A 24,049-nucleotide genomic window follows, 5' to 3' on the forward strand; every position below is an offset into this window, starting at 1 on the left:
TCACTTAGTCTCTTTGCAGCTTGATTCACCCTTGACTTGCACAATTAGGAGGCAGCTTGGAAAAGCCCAAGACACACTTGGGTCGTTTTGCCTCTAGGTTTTTGAGAGTGATAGTTGGGTTCCTTTCATAAATCAAAAACCTTAAGGTGAAGCCGCTGTCTTCCACTGTTTCTCTGTTTAGATCGAAAGGCACGACAGCTGTGCATACGACTATTTGGAAATCCGCGACGGCCCCACGGAAGAGAGCGCCCTGATTGGGCACTTTTGCGGCTATGAGAAGCCGGAGGATGTGAAGTCCAGCTCCAACAGAATGTGGATGAAGTTTGTGTCCGATGCCTCTATCAATAAAGCGGGCTTTGCAGCCAATTTTTTCAAGGGTATGAATCAGCAGTTGTTTCCATTTTAGTCACAGGAAGAGGTATTAACCCCCTGGCTTTAAGAATCACAAAACTCTTACGGAACCTTCACACCAAACAAGGTTCCCTGCAGTGGGGAGGCAGCGAGCTGTTTCAGAGCTGTGAGTAGATTCCCCAGCAGAGTTCCCGGCTGACTCAGGAACAGGCTTAGCCTGGGCTTCTTTCTATGTGGCAGAAAGTTGTGGTGCTGCACTTGGAAAAGAGGTTTGTAAGTTTACAAGGGCAACTTAATGAACCTTACTGAAACTAGCTTTGATAACTATGTACGTGTGTAGTCACCACCATTAACTGAGCACTAACTGTGTGCCAGGGACTGTGCAAGGTTTACATGGTGTCATTTAATTCCCAAACTAACCCTTTGAGTTGGGTTAGGATCACATTTGATCAGGGTTGAGAAAGGCTGCTCAGGGTCACTCAGGTAGTTAAGTGGCAGATCAAAGAAGCCAAACACAGTCTATTCCTAAGCTCAGACTCTAGAACATTGCCTTGCATTCCCCGTTGTGGGCCAGAGAGGCAGCCCAAGTCTTCAGCTCCTGAAGGATCAGCTCCAAGTCTACAGGCCTTTCTCAAGTGCACGGGGCTGGGGAGGAGGCTGAGAGAGTGTGGTGTTTACAGAACAAACCTCCCAGCTGCCTTAGGGACCTACTGCTCTCAGGAGTTTCCATAAAACCGGACCCAGAATGGTGTGGGAAGACCGGTGTTCCTGGCCCCAGCAGAGTGGGCTTCCTAAGACTCCATTGAATGAGCAGGTCTTCCTTTTCTGCTGGCCCTGGAATTCCTCAGACCACATCCTGAGAGGATATATTGGATATTCCCCAACGCATTGTGACTGGGCGCCCACCAGCGCATCAGCAGCCAGAGTGGAGATATCCAGTCTGCAGCTGGGGTCCCCTGTCCAGTGGCTGCTTTCCCTTTTTCCCTCCTCTCCTGGGGCTCCTAGCTGTGCTAACTCAGAAACCCTGGTCTCTTCCTCACTCCCAGCCTCCCCATATGCCTCCTCTGTAGCCCCTTCTCCAAGGTTCTAGGTGAGCAGATAGTGTCAGAAGAACCCACTTCAAGCCGTGTGACCCTGAGCAGGCAGCCCTTTGTCCTTATGGAAGCCTCAGTTTTCCTCTCTGTGAAACAGAGAGAAGGAAATCTACCTGTTTTACCCAACCAGCTCTGAAGCCCCAATGAAATGATGGCTGTGGAGACACTTCATAAGCTGAAAAGTGCCACACAAGTATATGGGACTGTCAGTTTTTTCTGCTTGGAGGCATCTGGGGACAAGCAAACCCAAACAGAAACAGAACAAGAATCATAATGCTCTTGAATGATTGGAGACAAAATTTAATTCTTTCACAAGCAAAAACAAACAAACAACAACAAAAGCAAGTGTATTTCAAATGCAGATCAGCTCATGGTTCTAGTGTGGCAGTCCTAATTGAGCTGTCTGGAAATTCACAGTCCCCATCCCACCCTGGCCCAGCCTGCACGTGCTGGGGGTCTCCCAGCCTGGAAAGACCCTGTCTGATTTAGGAGCAGCCACACTGGCTGGGTGGCCTTGGGCAAGTTATAAAACCTCTCTGAGCCCCATTCCCTCCTCCTGTAGAAATGGCACTACCATGTATCACAGAGTTATTGTCAGGAGGAAAACTAATAGCATTTAGTGAATACACATGGTATCATGTTTAGTCCCAATAATTGTCTTTGCTAGAGAAGGAGCCTTGGAAGTGGTTATTTTTCTCTCTGGAAGAAATGATGCGACAATTCCTTCTTGCTGTCACCACGTATCAGTTTCTTATCACTGCTGTAACAGATGACCACAAATGTGGTGGCTTCAAACAACACAAATGTATCATCTTACAGTTCTCCAGGTCGGATTTCCCTGCCTTTCCAGCTTCTAGGGGAGGCCCCTGCACTTCTTTGGCTGGTGGTGCCCTCCCATCTTCAGGCCAGCAAGGTCAGCCGAGCCCTTCCCAGGCTGCATCTCAGACCTCTGTTCCCATCTTCACGGCTCCTTTTTTGACCCTGACTCTCCTCCTCCCTCTTTCAGTTGTAAGGACCCTTGTGGTTACAGTGAGCCCACCCAGATAATCCGGGATAATCTCCCATTTCAAGAACCTGAATCTATCACATCTGCAAAGTCCTTTTTTGCCACGTCAGGTTAAGGTAATGGATTTACCAGTTGGTTCCAGGATTATGATGTAAATGACTTTGGGAGACCTTATATTACTTACCATGTCACAAATAATCGTGAGATTTTATTCTAGTTCTGTTTATTCTAATTCTCCTGTCCTTCTCCTCCCCGACTTCCACCCCTAGGTCTGTAAATTAGGTGTTGGGGCTTCTTTCCAGTAAGGTAACTGGTAACAAGTTGGCCCACCCATACCTCATGCCTGGTTCTGCTCATGATCAGCATTACAGTTTTTAGAGCACCAGCTAAATCTGGAGATTAGGGTTGCCAGATTGAACAAATTAAAAAATAAAACGTTTTCCCAGTTAAATTCAAAGTTAGTATAAATATGTCCCAAATATTGCATACCATACTAAGAAATAATTGGTTGTTCACCTGAAATTCAACTTTAACTGAGGCTTCTGCTTTTTTGGTGGCAACCCTGCTGGAGATGCCAGTCAGTGCAATGGAGAAAGATGTTTCTCTGTGGGATGCTAAGCTGGTTTGTAAGGGACTGAGTCGAGAGCCTTGTCCTGCTCTGAGTAACTGATAACCAGCTCTGTTTGCTGCTTAGAAGATGCCATCTTCTCCTGCCTCCACATTTAACATTATTCAGTCATCAGAAGGGCTGTGCTAGGGGCTGGGGACAGAGGAAAACATGGTCATTGTCCTCAAGAGCTCAAAGTGACAAAGAAGACCTGTGAGCCAATGGGCAATGGTATTGTGTGAAGTGAGGACCTCAGAGGGTACCCAGCCTAGATACTTCAAGGACGTTTCAATGTGCAAACCTCTTTTTAGGTGCCTGTAGAGGTGTTAATTGCGGCCCATCCACATTAACTTTGTGCACAGGCCCAGCTTGATGTCTTTTTTATGCCAAGAAGGACAACAGAGAAACACATTTAGACAAGAAGAAACATACAGCATTGACCTTGACCCTGGATCTTAAAAGAGGAACCAGGTCTGGTGGAAACCTCGTTGGGACATATTAAAGGAGAAGGAAAAGACGTCAGTTGAGCGTGCCCGAAGCGGCATTTGTGACCTCACTGTGTCTTCAGAACAAGCCCTTGCTTGGTGTTATTATCACCCTGACTTTAAAGGTGAGGAAACTGAAGTTCTGAGGTGGAAGAGCTGGAACTAGACCCCAGAGGCATAGGACCTGGCAGCTCATTCTCTCTCCTCTAGAGAGACCTGAAAGCCACGGGAAGTAAGGTGAAGGGATGTGAACTTTCCATTAGTGTTGTGATTTGATTCTGACACCCGTCCCCTTTCTGCCTTCTCCATGCCTTGGGAGCATAGAAAAAGGGCCCTGGATTTACATCTAAAGTTCGAGTTCTAGTCCTGCCCGCATTTCTTACCAGCTACCTGCTCTCAGGCAGGTCAGTTTTCCTTTCTGACACTTGATGCTACCAGCTTTGTTCTCCATCTATTTCCAGAGCCAGACCCACAGTGGCCTCAGTAAACACTTACGGGCCAACGGATGAATGAAGAAGGCTCAGATTCCTCATTTGTGGACTGGACTTCTTGCTCCCTGCTCTGCCTACCTTTCAGGGTTCCCAGGAGGATGAATGAGACCAGAGACCATAGTGTCTAAAAGAAATAGGAGACAAGTCATAAATGCAAGCCATATAAGTAATTTAAACTTTCTAGCAGCCAACTTACCAAATAAAAAAAAAAAGAGAGAGAGAGAGAGAAAGGCAGAAAGAGGCAAAATTAGTTTTAATACTATATTTTATTTAATTCAATATATCAAAATACTATCATTTTAATATGTAATCAATATACATACAATTAATGAGAGATTTTATGGGGTTTTTCTTCACTCCAAGTCTTGGAAATCCAGTGTGTTTTACACTCACTGCACACCTGCATTTAGACAAGCTACTTTGCAAGTGTTCAGTAGTCACGTGGGGTCTGGCCCAGGTCAGCACCCGTCTACAAGCTGGACACAGCCAGTTCCTTTGCCAGCCTTTTTCCAGCAAGGCCGTCAGTAGGATGTCCTGTGAGCACACAGCGGCCAGTGCATGTGTCAGGACTTCTCCAGTGAAAGAAACTGGAAGAGTAACTACAAAGGCCACACAGAAGAGGTGGACCAGCCAAAGAAACCCTTGCCTTGGTGCCAGCTGGCTGGAGTCTCTGCCCAGGGCCCAGCTGGCACATGGCACTGACCAGGGTGCCAGTTGGCCTCCTCATCACTCTCCTGTGCCAGATGGAAGTCCCTCTCGGAGCCTGCTGGCTGGGCAGCAAGCAGAGCACCTCGCGTCTCTGCTTCCTTTGGGAGGTAGCAAGTGCATTTGAGGGTTGGCAGGGCCACATCGGTCCCTCGCTCCCCACATAAAGGATGTAAGGATTTACCACCTTGGTCCCCACATTCCATGGTCCCAAAGCTGATGGCCCTTCATGGGGTGTTTGATGTGGGGGACTGGCTTCCCTCAAGGTACTTGAGAAGCTTAGGGATGTGCCCTGCCTTCCCTTTCCTTACCTGTCTTTGAAACAATTTGGGGGATCTTACCTGGGCCATGTCATTATCTATCCTCAGAACGGTGCCTTCTTTCAATGAAGAAGGCATAGAAGCCAGAGTCCTGCTATGCGAAGCTGACCTCTGTTCGGCTTCTTCTCCCACCCCAGTGCTCTCCCAGACTTTTCTGGGAGGCTTGGCCTTGGCCACTGTAGCCCAGAGCAAGCATGAGCCCATGGCTTGAAGCAGATGTTCCTTCACCACCATGCAGGTGCTGCAGAGGGCACCCTGTCTCCCCGAGCTGGAGCAGGGTTGGAAATAGCCAAACATCACTCTGCTCTTTCTGGACAGAGCTCAGGTATAGATGTATACCTTTCACCCACCTTCCTGGGCCAAACACTCTCCCCTTCTAGTCTCTGGAGGAACTACTTTGCTTTTAGCAAATCCAATCCACTAACCTCTCTTCCTCCACGAGGCTACGCTGGTGCCAGAAGACTCATCAGTGGTCCTCCCCTTCGTGCGTTTGACGTGTGTGTCCCACCCACAGCCCTAGCGTCTTCAAGCATCCATCTCCTCTGCCACCCACCTTGGCCCTTTGGTTAGCTTGTTCTAGGCTCATGGGCTCTTCCCTCGGTTCCTTTCTGCCCTCCTCCTCTGCCCACCTGCCAGTTGCCGGTTTCTTGACTCTGCCGTGCTGCCTTCCTGCCCATCTAGTCTTCCTTCATTGGTCCATCCTTGATGCCTTTTCCTTCTTTCTGTTCCCGCCTTGTCTCTCTCCCTCCTCAGGCCTGCACTCCTCTACCCGTACCTGATTCAGGGATGCAGGTAACCTGGTCTTTCACTACCCGCATCACAGTGTCTCTCCACCCACTGGAATTTCAAAAGCAACCCTGCTCTTGTCCATAGGGACACCTACTGTGCACAGAGCAGCTGTACGCCACGTACCTCACAGGCATCATTTTCAATCACCATAACCCTAAAAGCAGCTGTTTCTCTCATTTTGAACCAGGAGGAAGGCTCAGAAAGGTCAAATTGCTCAGTTTATTAAAGGAAGACCCACTGAGTCAGTTCAACCCAGGTCTGTCTGGCTCACTCTAAAGACTGGACTCTTTCTATTTCTTATTACTGTCGATTCTCTGCCTTTTATACTTTCTAGCAAATGTCAAAGTGCCTTGCCTACTGTAAAGTAATAAATAATTGCAGGATTGTTACTACTTTAGCAAACTTAATACTTACATTTATTTTAGCCTGTGGGTAGTGTCAACCTCTTGCCAAGAGCATGTCTTCTAAACCCAGTCTCCCTTACTGACCAACTTATTTAAGCTTTTGTTGAGCCCAAGAACACATCATTCTTAGAGTCACCTAAGTTTCTCTCCACTATGTGCAATAATGGGATATTTAAAAACTATCCTTTCCCCAGTGACGAGCAACCAGATTGACGAGTACTGTGTGCATCGTAGTCCAGGGGGACTGGAAGGGAATGGTTTATTTGAGTTGGAAAAAGGATACAATGATGGTTGAAAGGTTTGCATTTTCTGCAAGACCAGAGGATTGGACGTGGCAAGGAGTCAGAGCTTTTAACAATTCAAATTTCAAAGGACAAGAAATATATTTGAAAACAATGAACGTCCTGTCTCTAGGTGTTTTCCAGCAGGGTCTGGAAAGCCATCTACCAGAAATGTTATTAAAGGATTCTTGCTGAGGTGGCAGGACTGGGGATCTTTCTAAGTCTTTACCAACTCGAAAATGTCCTGATTTCTTTTCTTTTATGTGTAATGCAAGGTCTTTAAGATTTTGTGAACTCTGGACTTGTTCTGTGCCTGCCTTCCATGGTGTTATGAACCAGTACATTCACTGGCTCGCCAATCCTTCTTCCTAGATTGGACTTTTCTTTTCTTTTCTTTTCTTTTCTTTTCTTTTCTTTTCTTTTCTTTTCTTTTCTTTTCTTTTCCTCTCTCTCTCTCTTTTTTTTTTTTTTTGATGATGTCTCCATGTTTAGTGCAGTCCCTAACAGAGGCTGCAGCTCTGTTAGGTCACAACTTGTGTGCTCTTTTTAGGGATAAATGTACCATATCTTGGTATCAGAAAATAATGACTTTTTCCTTGTACTTCTGATACTCTTCCTGGGAGAGCCCAATGCCTGGGTTTTTCTTTCTTCAGTGTGCATGGGCTGACATGTCTGGAGAGATTCTCCACTGATTCTCCAGTTCTTCCTCTGGACAACGTCCTGCTTGCTATTTAATTGCCCCAAACACATCTCTGGACACTGTCGATGCCGAATCCCACCCAGCTCCCCGGCTAACTCAGCCTCGCTATAGCCTCTTCCTGCAGTGTCTCTGGGAAGTGCTGGCTCACCTAAGAGCCCGGTGTTTTCTGTAAACTTGATGATCTTCCTGTGCATATCTCTTCAGATTTGTGATTACAATGCTGAGTCACAGATTCTGGCTCCATCCCTAGGAAATACTTACACATTTTCATCTAGAAATGTGTCCCTTTCTCCTTACTCTTTGCTTACTGTCCTGAGAAGTTCCACATTTTTGGAGGGAGGGATTCTCAATTTTATGGCATTAAAATTGATTAAGCCTTTGGTATGGAAACTTTGAGATTTCCTAAGGTCACAAACAAATACTGAACCGTTCCAGGAATGAGGTGATCCAGGCCTGGTCCCTGCTCAGAGGAGCCCCGCTTCTGGCTAGTGAGTTACCCTTGCATGTTGTCAAGAACTCACCCCTTGCTGTGGCTGTTCCTGGTTTCTCAGACGTGGACAGGTGGTCCTTGGAAGGTGGTCACCAGGAGTCTTTCTTGTTTTTAGAAGAGACTTGCTGGGAATCCCGGGATGTGGAACGTGACAGGGAACAGACTGGGCAGCTTTGTGATGATTTAAAAACCCGGTCACCTTCCTCCCCAACAGAGGTGGACGAGTGTTCCTGGCCAGATCATGGCGGGTGTGAGCAGCGCTGCGTCAACACGCTAGGCAGCTACAAGTGCGCGTGTGATCCTGGCTACGAGCTGGCCGCTGACAAGAAGGCGTGTGAAGGTTGGTGTTGGACCTGCCAAGCGGGAATGAGAGGGAGTGGGGGACAAGTCTTAGGAGATGTGGGGCAGACAGAGATGGGGCAGCTGTGCAGGCACAATGGACAGTCGTGGTGGGCGATTCACCTACTTCCTGGAGGGAAAGGCAACTCAATAAAGTCACACACATGAGATGACTTTATGCAACTCCACCCTCGCAACTGTGCAAGTGGGGCCGTGGTTCATTCTCTTCTGTGACCATGTGAAACTCACATGATTGCTAAGGTAGAAAATAAAAGCAAAGAATAACTATGAGCACTTTGGTGTGCCTCAACCAATTGTGCAATTCATTCCTTCCATTTCTACCTGGCTGGTGCTGTTCTTGCCCACCTGCGTGACTCTCCTTGTTTATGGAAGCCAGGGACATTGCATAGCTTGCTGCAAACATTTCCAATTTTCCTTGGCCCAAGCCATGTGATGTCCCCAATTATGCCACTGGGTGAGAAGTAAGCACAAATACATTGTCTTTTTTTTTTTTTTAAAGCAGTAAAGGCTTGTCCTCAACTCCAACCCTCCAAATCCTCAGTTGAAACAGACTAGAAGAAAGGATGCTGAATTAATCAGTTCAGATGGTCTAGGTATTTTTAAAATTATTATTAGAGAACAGCAGGGCTTACTGCTGCTTGGGGGAAATCACAGTCACTTGGAACTAAAACCAAATGAATCTTGCTTCTGTTTCCCCGTGCAGTGGCCTGTGGCGGCTTCATTACCAAGCTGAATGGGACCATCACCAGCCCTGGGTGGCCGAAGGAGTATCCTACAAACAAAAACTGTGTCTGGCAGGTGGTGGCCCCGGCTCAGTACCGGATTTCCCTTCAGTTTGAAGTGTTTGAACTGGAAGGCAACGATGTATGTTCCTGTGCTCTAACTGAGTAGGGGTCATGTTGGGATGTGGCTCAGGGCCCCGCGGGCAGTGAGGTGGCCTCCCGGGGTCATGGAGCCGTAGCTGGGCAGAATCTGGGGAGGGTCTGGTGCTGCAGTTTCAGCTGCTCCCCCTCTGCAGACGGAATGCTTTATCCTCTTGTCACTGACGCATCCAAGGAGAATCAGGACCAGAGAGGAGGGAGCAGGTCTTGGGGGTGGGAGGTGGTCAGGACAGGTACGTCCCCTGGGGTAGGAACCTGGGGCTTAGTGTCCAGCGGAGGGGGTGAGATGCAGCTGGGGACCAGGACGGTATAAATAGCCCGTTCCTTCCTTTGGACAGTGGTTATGGAATGACCCAAGTCAGCCAGCCGAGACCGGGCAGAGCCCTACAGCCAGGGTGCTGATCGGGCGTGCCCCCTGTCTGCGCCTTGGGCGGGAGGCATCCCAGTAAGAGTGGAGAGGACCCTCCCGCTGGACCTGGCTGAGCTCGTCTGCCCATCTGGCAGGGTGCAGCTCTCAGGAGGGGGTCCTGCAGTATTCCAGGGTCTGGGGTGGGGACGTGGGGGCACAGGGCGGCTCCCCACGGCGCTCCCTCGCAGGTGTGTAAGTACGACTTCGTGGAGGTGCGCAGCGGCCTGCCCCCCGACGCCAGGCTGCACGGCAAGTTCTGCGGCTCCGAGACGCCCGAGGTCATCACCTCGCAGAGCAGCAACATGCGTGTGGAGTTCAAGTCCGACAGCACTGTCTCCAAACGCGGCTTCAGGGCCCACTTCTTCTCAGGTGCGCGGGTTTGGGGGTGAGGCCACAGGCTGAGGGCAGCACGGCTTTGCAGGTGCCCAGCCTCGGGGCACCTGCCCACCCCTCTCTGCCCGCTGCTCCAGCCCTCACAGTATCTCTGCCTTGGTTCTGGGATTGTATAGAGTGGTGGCTCCACCATCACAGGGCCGCCACAGCAAACTGCCACAAACTGGGTGGTTTAAAACAACAGCTCTGGAGGCCAGAGGTGTGAAACCAAGGTGTGGGCAGGGTTGTGCTCCCCCTAGCCACTTGGGCAGAGGCTTCCTGGCCTCTTCCTAGCCTGTGGTTCCAGTGCTGAAGTGTTGGGTGGCCTTCATCTCTCACAGGTTCTTAGTTGTCCTCATGAAATAAGAGGGCAAAACTAAAATGCCAAGTGTTCAGCAGGGAGACACCGCTGGCCCCTGAAGAGATCCCTGTGCGGGGAGGTGGGGATGGAGGTGGGTCCTCGGTTATTCCAGGAGGAAGCTGGCTTAGGACAGCGCTGCATACTGTGCCGGCTTGAGCTACAAGGACCGTAATAATACAGCGGCCACTTGAGTCCATCTGTAGATAAATAAAAACTAACGCTTACTCAAGGCTGGACGCTGTTCTAAGTGCCTTCCCTGTACTGATTTGTTTCCTCCTCTCAACAAGCCTATGCGGTAAGGATACCATTACTGACTCCACTTTACAGGTGAGGCAACTGAGGCAGAGACATCAAGGACTACCAAGGTCACAACAGCTGAAAGCAGAGGAGCCAGGCTGGCACTGGGCTTTCTGGGCCACAGCTCGCAGGCTTACCTGCTCCATGGGCAGGAGGTGGTGTGGGGTTGCAGAATATGAATCTGGGTCACACAAGCCACTTGGGCACTGAGTCACCTTGGGCACCTTAGTGTTCACAGCCTCAGTTTCCCTACCTGTAAAATGGGGGCATAGATACCTCCCTCCTAACACTGTTTGAGAATTAACTTCAATAATATAGAGAGTATAATATAGAAAGTGCCTGGGGCAGTGCCCATTGCATAGTAAATACTCAGTACATGGGTATTATTATTATTAATTTATTATTAATAGCCTATCCATTAAGGAGCTCCTTGGTTTTGGCGGGGAGCAGGGATGGAGAACATATATACACATCAAAGTGCTTTAGGAGCATGGGAAATTCAGTATATACCAGGGCCAGATAATATCCAAGAGATGCCGCCCCACCCTTGCCCACCTAAGTGGATGATCAGAGTTCCGGCAATCTGGGAGGTTCCCTGGAGGAGACTGCTTTTGAGCGGGGTTCTGAGCTGTGAGGGACGTTCCCAAGCTGGTGGTTCCTCTTAGGAGAGTCCGTTGATCTCCCCAGACAAGGACGAGTGTGCCCAGGACAATGGCGGATGCCAGCATGAGTGTGTCAACACCTTCGGGAGCTACCTGTGCCGGTGCAGAAACGGCTACCGGCTCCACGACAACGGGCTCGACTGCAAAGAGGGTGAGGCTGGACGGCGGGCCACCTCAGCTGCCCGCATGTGCGCATGCGTGAAAGCCAGAGCCAGGGACGCTCCCTCCTGTCTGCGGAGCCCTGAGCGAGAAGGCTCCACATCTGCCTTCCCTCCTCCCACCTGCCTGCTAAAGAGTGGTTCCCCAGGGCAGGCATTCCTTCCAGAGGCACACAGCGGCCCTCGAGTGCTCTTCTGGAGTTATTACTGCAATAACTCCAGAATCGGACCCTCTAGGTTTAAATCTTGACTCTGCTACTTAATAGCTGTGTGACCTTGGGCGACTTACTTCACCTCTCTGAGCCTCAGTTTCCTCGTCTGTTTAAAAGGGGCTAAACATACCTCCTTCTTGAAGTTTTTGTGAGGGTTAAATGAGAAAATGCTTAGAAAGTATTTCAGACAGGCTGACACCTATTAAGCACTTGAAATGTCAATAAATATCAGTCATCTATGTCATAATCCTACTGAGGCAAATGCAGGTCCAAGAGTAAAATAGAATTTGGGGAAGACTTTGCTCCCTGCTCCCTTCACTACTGGGAATCCTTCAGGGCCAGATGGTTTTTCCTGCCCAGTTATTCTGTTCTTACCCTGCCCTGCAAAGAGAGTTTGAGCATCTCCATAAACACACAGGCCTCTAGGCATTGGTCCCACCACAGAGCCCTGCACGGATGCCAGGGTGACCGAGGACCTCATGTCCTCTTGATGCAGGAAAACAGATGTAGGGCGTGAGGAGGGCTGTGTCCCAGGTCTCGGTTGAGCCCCTGGGATGTGCTCCGCCAAGTGTGGGTCCTTGGCTTCACGCAGGAAAGAATTCAAGTGCGAGCCACCGTTGAGTAAAGGTAGATTTATTTAGAGAGATACATACTGCATAGTGTAAGGCAAGGAAAGAGGTGTGGGAATTGGGTGCTCAGGTTAAAGTAAAAGTAGGTACACACTCCATAGACAGAGTGTGGGCCGCCTCCAAAGTGCGGGGGCCACTAGGCGTGGTGTTGTCAGTTTTTATGGTCTCAGTAGCTTCACAGCTTCCAAGTGGGACCATTCCAATTGCCCAGGGGAAGGGCCTGAGATTACCAGGAACTGGGCCACCACCCATTTGTTTTTAGCCTTGGGGCTGTCCTGGCGCCTGCGGGCATGTTATTTGATCACGCTGTTACAATGAGCATATAATGAAGCTCAAGGTCTACTAGAAGTCAAACCTCTTAATCCTCAAGACCAACTAGGAGGTGAATCGTCCACCATTTTGGTGTTAAATTGCTGTCATTCCTTTAGTGGCTGTGCCCTGTCCCCTTCCTTCCTGTCTCACTCTCTCTGGGATACACATTTCCAACCTAGGGGATTCTGGCTGGGGCGTCACAGAACGGAGTTGGTCAGGGCCTCCCCGGAACATTAAAAAATGAGCTCAGACATCTTCAGAAGCAGAGCACCCCTCCCCCTCCAAGTCCAGCGCTGACACAGACACAGTTGGTCACAAGTTCCTGCGTCTGAGCCGCCACCCCTCTTGGCACCTGTTCTCTGTGTGGCTGCAGAGCAGAGGCAGCCATGGGCAGGGGCCTCCTGGCAGCTGCCTTTCCCTCTGACCCACCCTCAGCCACGCCCTCCAGCTGTCGCAGCCTGAAGCCCAGGGCAGCCTTGGAGTTGGTGGTGGTACCTCCGCAGCGCCCTCTCAGTACCTAGCACTAGTACCTAGTACTGAGTACTGATTGGTAACAGCAAAGACAGGGCTCCACCCCGAACAACAGGTCTCTTGCCATCTCTCCATTTATCTTCTCCATTAGAGAGGATGCGTTCCAAAAGCTTAGCACAGTGCTCAACACAGAGGGAGAAGCACTTTAGCTATTGGCCAAAACGTGACTCCACTTACTGAGCAAGTCCTAGGTGGGACCACCCTTTGCAAATAGCACAGTAACCAGGGCAACATCTGTAGCCTCCACTTGAAACTGCTTTGAAAAACTAAAAAACAGAAGGCATAGTGATGGACAGCTTTGTTAGCATTTGCTAAATCTTTCACATGCATTATCTCATTTAATCCACACCCCCCCCCAAGTGAGGTTGGCAGTCTTTTGACAAATAAGGACACCAAGGCCTGTGTAAGTGCCCACAGCTTGCAGGCGGTGGAAGCAGGACTTGAGCCGAGGCCCATCTGGCCCCAGAGCCTGTGCTGTTAATCACTGACTCCACCTGATTTCCGGTGATAACCACGAAGAGAATAGCAATAGTGAGAACGATGAGCTGGCTGCCGCGCCGCTGCCAAGAAGGCAGCAAAGCCAAGTCAATCAGCAAATCTCAGAACCGGGGACCCTTGGTTCAGGCCAACTTTCGCCCTCACATTTGATAATCATGTGACAAATAAGCCCAGGGAGGGGGCTCTCCCAGGACACCTCTTGTGCTGCCCACAAGTGAATCACCTCTCTCTGTATGTGTCCCCCCAACCCCGTCGCCCCCAGCTGGCTGTGCGCACAAGATCAGCAGTGCGGAAGGGACCCTGGTGAGCCCCAACTGGCCAGACAAGTACCCCAGCCGGAGGGAGTGTACCTGGAACATCTCCTCAACCGCGGGCCACAGGGTGAAACTCGTGAGTCATTTTCATAGTTTATGGACAACGTGAACTCTAGTATCAGGCTGATACGGGTCTGAGTCTCTGCTCTGCCACTTCCCAGCTCCGAAACTTGGGGAAGTATCAACTGAAATGAATGCACAGCCTAAAAGTTGAGAGTTATGTTTTATTCAGTGGACAGTTCTGAGGACTCACCCTGGCTGACAGTCTTGCAGATCACTCTGAGGGACTGCTCTGAAGAGGTAGGGGAGGAGCCAGGATATACAGGGGTTTTACAACAAAGACCAGGTACTTGGAATATTAAAAGATTACTTACTTGTTAACTGAAGAAAACCAAACATCACAAGTTAAAGAATTTAGTGCTTTTCTATGTATGGGAGGGAGCAAACATTTGGGCTCATTGAATTCATTCCTTTGACAAGCATCTAGCTATCTAGGGCTAAATAAGATGCTAGATAGGTCCTTTCTTACTCTCAGAGCACCATTGTGAGTGGCTGCAGAGGCTGGGCCGTGGGCTTGTCTTCACTGGGGGGGTGGGGTTAGGGTGGTGGCAGCAGCCACTGATGACTTGATGGCTTCAGCATTCTTTGTTTACTGATATGGCTTGCAGTATTTTTTGTTCACAGAAGTTACTCAACATTTCCAGGACTCAGTTTTATTATCTGGAAAATGGGGCTGCTAATGAAACCCACCTCATGGGGCTGTTGTGTAGATTAAAAGAGAGGGTGCACACGAAGCCCTCAGCACAGACTGGTGGGTGAGAAAAGCTCTATAAACAGCATCTGTTCACAGTGGTGTTGGCATGAGCTGGCACCCACCACACAGAGCTGTAGTGCTATTTCAAGTTCGATTGTTTCCAGTTTTAATATTTTACAAAACAATACACTCTCAAGATAAAAAAAAATGTAGTCAGTACAGAGGGTTGGAAAGGGGAAATAAAAAAACTTATCAGATCCCCCTATACCTACTCTAGATGTGACCTCTCTGAACATTTTCTTGTGAATCCTTCCAGAAATTTCTGTATGTGTATGTACATGGACAGGAAAAAACATATATCCGTAAATACCCTGATTCTTGCTCACATTTCTCAGATGGACTCTTATTATTCATGTTCTTCTACAACTTACTTTTTTTCAATTAACAAGAGGAGATTAAGCTATGTATGCTAATTCTCTCTTGAATTAACAAATATACATTTTCAAGCCTTTTTTTAAAAGTCCCATTCATGCACATGCTTGTGGTCTGCACACCATGCTTGGTTATTTCAAAGGCAAAATGAGTTTTTCCTACAAGTCTTGTTTCTCAGCAGCCAGAGACTCCCAGATCCTGGAGTGTAAAACAAACCCTCTTATCCTCTGGAGAAGTTGTACCCTGGCAGACGAACAGTTTTTAAAGGGGTCATTCTAACTCTGGAGATAACTGAGCTCCTCAGACGGTATATGAAGTGTCCCTGCATTACGGACCAGTAATGCAGGCAGAATGGGAGAGAAGACAGGAGGCGGTGATGATAAATTGAGGATCGCCCAGAACTTGCATGGGTGTTTTTCCGTGAGAGCGGAGGGGAGGTTGGGTGGGTGAATGCGCGCCCAGGCTGAGCGCGGGTACCAGGCCTGGGGCATCGAGGGGTGAAGGCAGAGCCCTGACCACAGCTGCTCATGTGGGCACCTCATATGCGTGACTGCCCCTGCGGGAAATGCTTTCGCCTGCTCTCCTGGGTCAGTCGGAACAGTCTTGAATCTGGGTGAGTGTGAACTGGAGTGCATTAGAGAAAGGCTGCCATCTGCTGGAAAATATTCGCAATGGCAACACAAATCTCCTGACGGCGGGGGAACCGGTACCCGTGGGGTCAGGAACGCACAATGTGCACAACCGGAAGGAGCGCTTCCGTGGAAGGGCCACGGGATTTTAGTAACTGTCACAAATGTTCGCTGCAGAACTGAGGAACTAAAGCAGCCTATCACAGGGGCCAGAGTCAGCCCAGACCTCCAGTTTATCTGAGGCTTGTACATATGCGCTAGTTTTTTAATTCTTCCTTGGGAAGTGGATGGTGGGTACATTGATCATGCTCTGCCTTTTTGCAGCCACAGAGTGTGAGCTGAATACTTCCCAGGAAGCTATTGTTCACTGCTCGGGGACTACCACAGGTGTCTCGTGGACCTCTGGGGAGGTCCCGTCTCCCCAGTCCCCCCACAGCTGGCTGGGCAGACACGTGTCCTGGGCACCCAGCCCTCTCCCGCTGCTGGAAAGGGGCCCCCACCCCAGCTGAAGTGACCCTGCCTCACTTGCTGCTCTTCCTTTCCCAGACGTTTAACGAGTTTGAGATCGAGCAGCACCAGGAATGTGCCTATGACCACCTGGAACTGTACGACGGACCCGACAGCCTGGCCCCTGTCCTTGGCCGGTTCTGCGGCAGCAAGAAACCAGACCCCGTGGTGGCTTCAGGCAGCAGCCTGTTTCTCCGGTTTTATTCTGACGCCTCGGTGCAAAGGAGAGGCTTCCAGGCAGTGCACAGCACAGGTGCGTCGACTGGGACCCGGGCCTTCACCCAGTCCCCACGTGGACTGGAGATAGATGGGTGATGAAGGCAGGGAAAGGACTGCCTTTAATTCTGTCGATGGGGCGGGGCAGGAAGCCTGTGATAACATGTCCCTTTTGAGATGAAACATGGGCAACCATAGGGAAAGGGTGGTTTTCTCTTAACGCCTTTAACTGACAGCACTTAAAGTGGGCAACCCTTTGTTGGTGCATTTCTTTCCTCCTTTCCTTTCTTTCTCCTATGCCCCATCCCCATCTTTAAACGTTTTATTTATAATTTTGCTGGTCTGTGAATCCCTGAGTCTGAGCACTGAGTAGTGGAGATCAGCCCTTTGTACCCTCCAATGACCAGTTCCAGAAAATGAAAAATGTTCCTGTTCCTAATTACTTTTCCTGTACTTAAAGTGTAATCAGCTTTCTTCCATCCCTTGGAAGAAAATGTTTATGCTTGTAACTTACATTATTTACTGTGTTAAAGAGAAGAATGTTAGTGAGAACTCTGGCTCTGCTCCTTAGCCACGTAAATAATACAACTGGGACGAGAGCCCGTGAGGCAACTTTGACTCTCTGATCCTGGTCCTCTGGCAACGCAGTGGCCACCTGCAGCCCGATCAGAGTTTGAGACCGTGATCATGAGCCCTGTGAGGTTTTCTGATCCCTTTAACAGCCCCTTCTCTCAGTTTTTTCCCCAGAGCCAGAAAATACAAATCAGGTGAGACAGAATGACAGCCAGCATCTTAGCGCTCTGGCTTGCCCTTGCCTGGGAGAAAACTCGCCAGTGTTCAGGGATGCATCATAACTTCCCTAGTGAAGTTTAAAAGCCATTGACTAGTGACTTCACCTTCTTGTCCCTGCAGATCGAGTGTAGGTGCTCATGGTGGGTCAGGGTCTCTGCAAGAAATGGGGACACACTCAGGTAGAGTCGTTATTTGAGGAGAATTTAATAAAGGATTGTTTAGGGGTGGGCAGAGTATGGGGACATCACAGGGACTGTGCAGCAACAAGGGCTAGGAACTGCAAGGTTGTTACTACCCCCGGCCCAGATGCCAGAGGAGGGAGAGGTTCTTGGAGCCTGGAGACAGGGGAGCAAGCAGAGGGCCCCCCAACAGGAGCTGTGACTTGCAGTCAAAAGACAGCCTGTGGTGACCAGGCAGGGAGGGGGCCTGGGACAAAATGCTCTGACGTCTCTCTCCTCTGACCTGCTGGTGTTCCCTGTGGCTGGACCATGAGGGCAAAGGGTCCATCCATGTAAACCCAGAGGTCTGCCTCCTGGGGCCCAGAGCAGGTGCGGAAGAACGGAGCGGGGATCTGGCAGGGTGGTTACAAGGCATCCTGCTCTGCTTGGTGCCCAGTTCATTGCCAGCCACGTCTCAGGAATTTGAAATTTCCCAAAGGCAGCTCAGGCCTGGAAGAAATTCTAAGCCAGAGCACACACGGGGCTAAGAGTTGGCAGTCGGACAGGACTGGGGCCAGGCTGGATGTGGAGCTGCAGCTAGGCGGGGGGATGTTACTGGACAGTGCAGAAGCCACACCGGGGAAGGGGGCGTTGGCACATTAAGGACCAGCAGTGGATGAATTTGCCTTCAGAATTTCTGTTGCTTCTAATTTCCAATCACTGTCGTTTACCCATTTTTATTATGTGGTCCCTAGCGGCCTAGGCAAAAGGTAGGATGGGACCTAGGTCATCCAGGGTTACGGTCCTAGTAAAAAATGCAGACGCCAAGGCTACAGAACACATGTCTAAAGCACAAGGTGCATACTTCAACTGAAATAAAAAAAAAAGAAAGAAAGAAAGAAAGAAAGCAACCCCCCTAGCCCCAAAAAAGTACAAGATACAGCTTACGTGTAACACCCATAGGAGTTTCAAAACTGGCCAGTAGTTAGGCTCTCAGATGCAAGCAAGGGGTTTCAGGTTTCAGAGATCACTAGAAGTTTTGGTGTGTTTTTGGTGCCCTCTGCTGGCAAAAATGACAAATTACAGTAAGTCGTTCAGGCTGGTTTGAGCCGTTCTCAGATGCTTCTAGCACTTCCAGGGGGAAAGTGGTAAAGATCCAACTACATCCCAGCGACCAGTTGGGCAAGCGATCCATTGGCCCCATGTCTCCATAACTGGAGAGGAAAAAGCTTTTTCCAGTGGCATACTCAGGTATTCCCCCCAGGCCTTCCGTGGCCCAGCCTGGGAACACAGGACCTTGGCTTGTAAATAAGGACCAATTTGGATTCCCCAGCGAACCCCGAAACTCCTGGATCTGTTTACTGCTCTGTAAAATGGGATAATGCAACTTGCCGGGCCCCTCCCTCAGGGCACACACAAGGCTTTGTCGAGAAAGGGGGCCTGTAGGAGGGTGTGTAGAGAGAGCCCCAGGCTGGGGGTGGGGGGTGCCGCGGGTGGGCGGCGCATGCGCTCTCTGTGCCGGGGAGCATCGCGCTTCTCTCTCCGCTCGCTCCAGAGTGCGGGGGCCGCCTGAAGGCCGAAGTGCAGACCAAAGAGCTCTATTCTCATGCCCAGTTTGGGGACAACAATTACCCAAGCCAGGCCCGCTGCGACTGGGTGATCGTGGCAGAGGACGGATACGGCGTGGAGTTGGTATTCCGGACCTTTGAGGTGGAGGAGGAGGCCGACTGTGGCTACGACTACATGGAGGCGTTCGACGGCTACGACAGCACGGCGCCCAGGCTCGGCCGCTTTTGCGGCTCCGGGGTGAGTCCCAGGGGTGCCGGGCCGGGAGCAAGCCCCGTGCCCCGGAGCATGCGTTGTGTGATCAGACCCCCCTGGGTCTGAGTCCTGGCAACCCCTGCCACTCAGAGCACCAGCCAGGAGGTTCGTTCTGCCGGATCAGAGCGGGAAGCTGGGAGGGTAGTCGGAGAGGTTGGGAGGCACCGGGGACCAGTTCATGAAGGCCTTGTGCTGAGGTCAGGTAGGTAAGAGCATTTTCCTTTCAGGGCTGTACTGTTTTTCCAAACGGTCACCTCCTCCTGTTATTTGTTCTTTAGGCTTTCAAAGTTTTTTAATTAGACTTTTGTATATTCCATATATTCACAATTCTCTCCCCAAACAAAACCAAATGTCCATGAAAATTATGAATCACTCTTTTACTGTAAACATAGTAGTTATGTTCAAGGTCATTATTTTTCTCATTATCACCTCTTTCCTGGGCTACCTCCTTAGGACAGGGCAGGCCTGTTTTGATCGCTATTTCCCCAGCACCTGACACAGAGCCTGGCGTATAGCTGGTGTTCCGTGAAAACGTGTGGACCAGCCAGTTCAGTGTCCAGGTCCCTATCTGGCTGCACCACACTGGGCCCCGCCCACGCTGGGCTCCCAGCTCTACCCGTACCTCCACCTCCAGGCCTGATCACTCAAGCTTCTTTGCCATTGACTGGACTTCCATCAGATCACTTTGGAGTCATTAGTGCTTGTGCTGAACAGAACCTCAACCTGGCATTTGCATAAATCTTTGAAAAATTTTCCTTCATCTTCTCTCACCTACCAAAGAAGAAAGGATGACCAAATGTGACTTAACTGTTGGAGTCCCTTTGAGGGAAAAGTCTCTCGCACTGCAGGGTCCACATGCAAAGGAAAACCTGGGAAGGTCCTAAGCAGAGAAGTATATAGGTTGCCCAGTTTGGTTCCATTAGAATCTGGCAGACAGCAGCCTCTGAACATGGCTCCTGCTCATCTAACACTTAGCAAAGTCTTTCTGACAAATACAGTGACTCCATCCCCAATTTTTGTCCTTGGATAGGACATTGGCCTCAGTAATGGTCTTTGTTTCAGGTCTCCTGGGAGACACACCACAGTGGTGACCCTAGTGCTGGGTGATTCATGGTTCATACTTTACAGTCAGAAAGACCTGAGCTTTGGGGTCCTGTCTAGTTGTGTGAATTTGAGTCTCCGTTTCCTCAAGCATAAAATGAAGATTGCACCTGCTTTATACAGTTGTTGCCAAGTTTACATGAGACAAGATCTGAAAATGCTTAGAGCAGTGCATTTAATTAATCTATGTGCACTTACTAAAGAGTAGATTGTCTATGAGCTGGGCCTTTAGGATTGCTTTTGGAAAAGCAGGGCTGGGGCAGAGGGAGGGACGAGGTGCTCTCTGGAGCAGAATTTACAAAGCTTTCCTTTGAGAAGGAGATTGTTTTGACGCCCTTCAGAGCCTCTGTTGGCAGGGATGCCTCGCGGCATCATCAGCCATCCTGTGTCTTTGCGTCAGGTTCTGTCTCATCCTCCTTGTGTTAAACTCCAGGCACAGCCAATGAGCTTAAAGTCCCCCTGGTTTTCCCTTCTCCTCCCCTCAGCCACTGGAAGAAATCTACTCTGCAGGGGACTCTCTGATGATTCGATTCCACACAGATGACACCATCAACAAGAAGGGCTTTCATGCTCGGTACACCAGCACCAAGTTCCAGGACGCCCTGCACATGAAGAAGTAATGATGTTCTTGAAAGACAGGAATTGAGAATGTTTTTATAACAATAGCACCTTGTGAATCTGCCCTTGAAGCAGTGTACAGTATTTTTCTCAAGCAAAAACTCAAAATCTAGCCTTGGAGGTGTACGTATCTGATGAAGTTTGGCCAACACAGAGACACAGAGGAGAGAAGATGTTCCTTTGATTCTGGCTGCGGTGTTAACAATCGTGAAGTTTTAAAGATTAAGGTTTGACGTCACTGACCAGTCCAGGTACGCCTGTTCACTCTGCTTGTCCCTTGCTCCTACGGGGGCAAAAGCCCACCCTCGGGTGAGTCCAGATCTATTTCTGGAGGTGCTTCCAGGGGTGTCAGGCATTGTGACCATGTCCTGGAGACTCAGGCCATCTTCTGTCTACACTGGGCATTGAGGGTGAAAGCTCAGTTATTGCTCATGTGTTCCTCTCAGCTTAGGCTCAGGACTTTTGCTGACTCTCTGCCAGGGACACGTCAACCAGAAAATCTGAGAGTATGGGTGCCAGGACTGAAAAGGACACCAGAGTAAGCCGTGCATAGAGGGCACTGGTGTCCAAGGCACATAGTCACGGAGCAAGGAGACCTCCAGCCTTCCCTCGGCATCGTCAGCTCTCCTCGCCCACCTCGGGTTCCCCCTCCCTAATTGCACTGGGGGGCGGAGGCACCCTCTGTGACCTCCAGCAGAATATTTGCTGGTGAGAGTCCCCAGTCTGCTGAGAAGAAAACACCCTGGCTCGTCCTGATACTCCCGCCCTCGCTGAGTTGGTGAAGACACCCCCTGGGCTTGGGTTTCCATGGGCTGAGACCATCCCTTCCTCCAGCTTTGGGGACGCTTGCTATGGTTGACCTTGACGCTTGATAACCCATTCAAACTGCATTTGCAAGACGTGCACAAACATCTTCAGTGGGACCATTCAGATCCCTTGTGGGGTGAACATCATTGAAAACTGGGTAATTATAAGTCATGTAAGAATCAACACCTGGTAGAACAAGTCCACCTGTGACTAACTTCCTGTAACCAGGTAGTTAGCGGGTACATCAGTGACTTTGCTCAGACTAGTTAGCATTCAGTCACCAACTTGCAATCAGAACTCCCCACACTTGGCACTTGTTCTGGAGACCGTAGAAGACACTGTTTGCATAAATTTAGAACCTCCAGATATACTTTAAACAGTGAGGTAGTTTTGAATGGCATTTCATTAAGGCATCTATGGGCATTATGAGCTAAAAGCTGTGGTATGTTAGCTTTAAAAGAGTATTTATGTTGGAGTAATTTTTAAATAATGTTTACATAACTGTAAGTCCTGTGTGGTTGGTACTGAACACAGGGCAGTGCACGAGCGTGTTTCCAGTGAGCAGAGATCTTCCCAGGCACTGGACTTCCTTTGGGGATGAATCAACATCATTTGAAACAAAATATTTGCAAAAGATTCAAAGTTATATTTTTTAAAGATCAGAATATGCCCCCAGAGGACTATGTCTAATTAAAATGATTGCTGGAAGTAAAGAGAAAGAAAGAAAGAAAGGGAAAGAAAGAAAGGAAGAAAAAGAAAAGAAAACAAAAAAAGTTAGAAGAAATGCATGGGAATATTTTTTCCTTAAAACAGAAAAAATCAAAGTATTATGAATAATAATATATGTCTGTATATATGTATGTATGTAACTGTCAGAGCCTTAATCAATGCAGTGTGATACATGCCACCCCACCGACGGTAGCTTTACTGAGGAGGCCCTCCTGGACCGGCCTTGTGTTTGTGGTTCTTTTTTTTTTTTATACCAAGCTCTCTCCCTTGGCCTTTCCTGGCTCTAGGTGGAGGTTCAGCCTACATACCGTGACCTATAGCAGACCCTACCCTGGGGGATCTTTGATTCAGCAGATGGAGGCCCAGGTCTTACCTGCTTCACAGGGTGGAGTCCATTTCTCAGATGTTTGTGTTTTAGGAGCTTTCATTTTGTTCCATTTTATCTGTCAAACTTGAAACAGAAATCAGGATGCATAAGGCGGCTGCAAAGGGTCTCTCTCCGAGGACATGAAAATTCTGTAAGTTCTAACCTTTAGAAGTCTGAATAAGATTAATGATACACAAGGTCTTGGGTTCATTCCCCAGTACCTCTGTTAAAAAATAAATAAATAAATAAACCTAATTAACACCCCCTCAAAAGATTAAACATTACAAAAAATTGTTTTAAATAAGATTAATTAATTCCCTGGAAAAGTGAGACGGAGACAGAGTCAGCTCTGCCAGGATTTGCCACCCTCGAGAAACAATGGTACTTATTTTTCTCTCTTTAGTATGAATATTTTCAAAAACACACAACTTCAACAATTATCAACCTATGGCCAATTTGAAACAATGGGACTCTTATGAAAACCTTTATTTAGGCATTCTGTGAGTGATGTATTCCCGGAAAAGACAAGCTCTGATTCAGCTGGATCTGGCCAGACAGCACCCCTGGAAGCTCAGACCCACGACATGTATGCACAATGCAGGTCCCACAAGGAACCGCACGGCTGGCTTCACGGGAGAAAGTCCATTCAGCAGAAGGACCCTGCCTCAGCTCCTCCAAGTGCTCAGTGACTGCCCTGCACACATCCCAGGGGCCATTACCCAAGCTGCTCTGTCCTTTAATTAGGGGCCGGGCCTTGGGGCTGTCACAGAGCTCCAAGACTGGCTTCGTTTCGGAGAATCATCTTAATGACCTGCTGAAATATTTGGGGTTTGGGTCTTCAGCCTGGTCCAATTCTAGTGTAATCTGGTCTAGCTGATGCTAGAGCCTGGATCCCAGGGCAGCGCTAAGGGTCCAGAATTACCTTCAGCCTCTGGAATTTCTCCAAACAGAAAGCAAGGCTGTGTGCTGATTCACTGTTTTCCTCTAAAGTTAGGTTTCATATTACTCATGAAACGATCAGCCTGTTTAAATCATTTGTAAAATCTTGTTAACTAGCAAGTCACACCGCGGTTTGCCCTTGATCCGGTCCATTTGATAAGTCTCCAATAATTCGTGGCATTGTTACTGTTCAATGTGTGAACAAACGTTCCCTTGGCTTTAGCAGATGTTTTTCAAGTCTCTATTGCAGACTGAACTTCTGAAAAGTAATCCCAAATGCCTAAAAGTTTTCTTTTAAAAAAAGAAAAACCATTTGGAGCATTATCTATAAATATATTGTAATTTTTATTTTGCGTGATTTTACATTTCACGAAACGTCACTTTCGAAGAGGAAACAGAGAGAAGCTAACGTATGTCTAGAAAGAGTTGTTTTATTAAAGGATGTGAATTTATTAATGTG

At 49.0% G+C, this 24,049-nt stretch overlaps 1 protein-coding gene across 2 annotated transcripts in view; it reads left to right on the forward strand.

The window, feature by feature from the left end:
* TLL2 (tolloid like 2) overlaps positions 1-24,041 on the forward strand; it is a 120,384-nt gene extending 96,343 nt beyond the window's left edge. For both annotated transcript variants that reach the window (XM_074373837.1, XM_010971122.3), the window contains 9 exons: positions 182-377; positions 7,938-8,063; positions 8,787-8,947; positions 9,562-9,742; positions 11,091-11,216; positions 13,668-13,795; positions 16,081-16,294; positions 18,763-19,013; positions 20,615-24,041. In XM_074373837.1, coding sequence (XP_074229938.1) covers positions 182-377; positions 7,938-8,063; positions 8,787-8,947; positions 9,562-9,742; positions 11,091-11,216; positions 13,668-13,795; positions 16,081-16,294; positions 18,763-19,013; positions 20,615-20,749 — 1,518 coding nt within the window. In that variant the 3' untranslated portion in view covers positions 20,750-24,041. The remainder of the gene's footprint in view (positions 1-181; positions 378-7,937; positions 8,064-8,786; positions 8,948-9,561; positions 9,743-11,090; positions 11,217-13,667; positions 13,796-16,080; positions 16,295-18,762; positions 19,014-20,614) is intronic.
* Positions 24,042-24,049: the final 8 nt, after the last annotated feature.

This window comes from Camelus bactrianus, chromosome 11 (assembly GCF_048773025.1).
Source record: "Camelus bactrianus isolate YW-2024 breed Bactrian camel chromosome 11, ASM4877302v1, whole genome shotgun sequence".
NCBI classification, from domain to species: Eukaryota; Metazoa; Chordata; class Mammalia; order Artiodactyla; family Camelidae; genus Camelus; species Camelus bactrianus.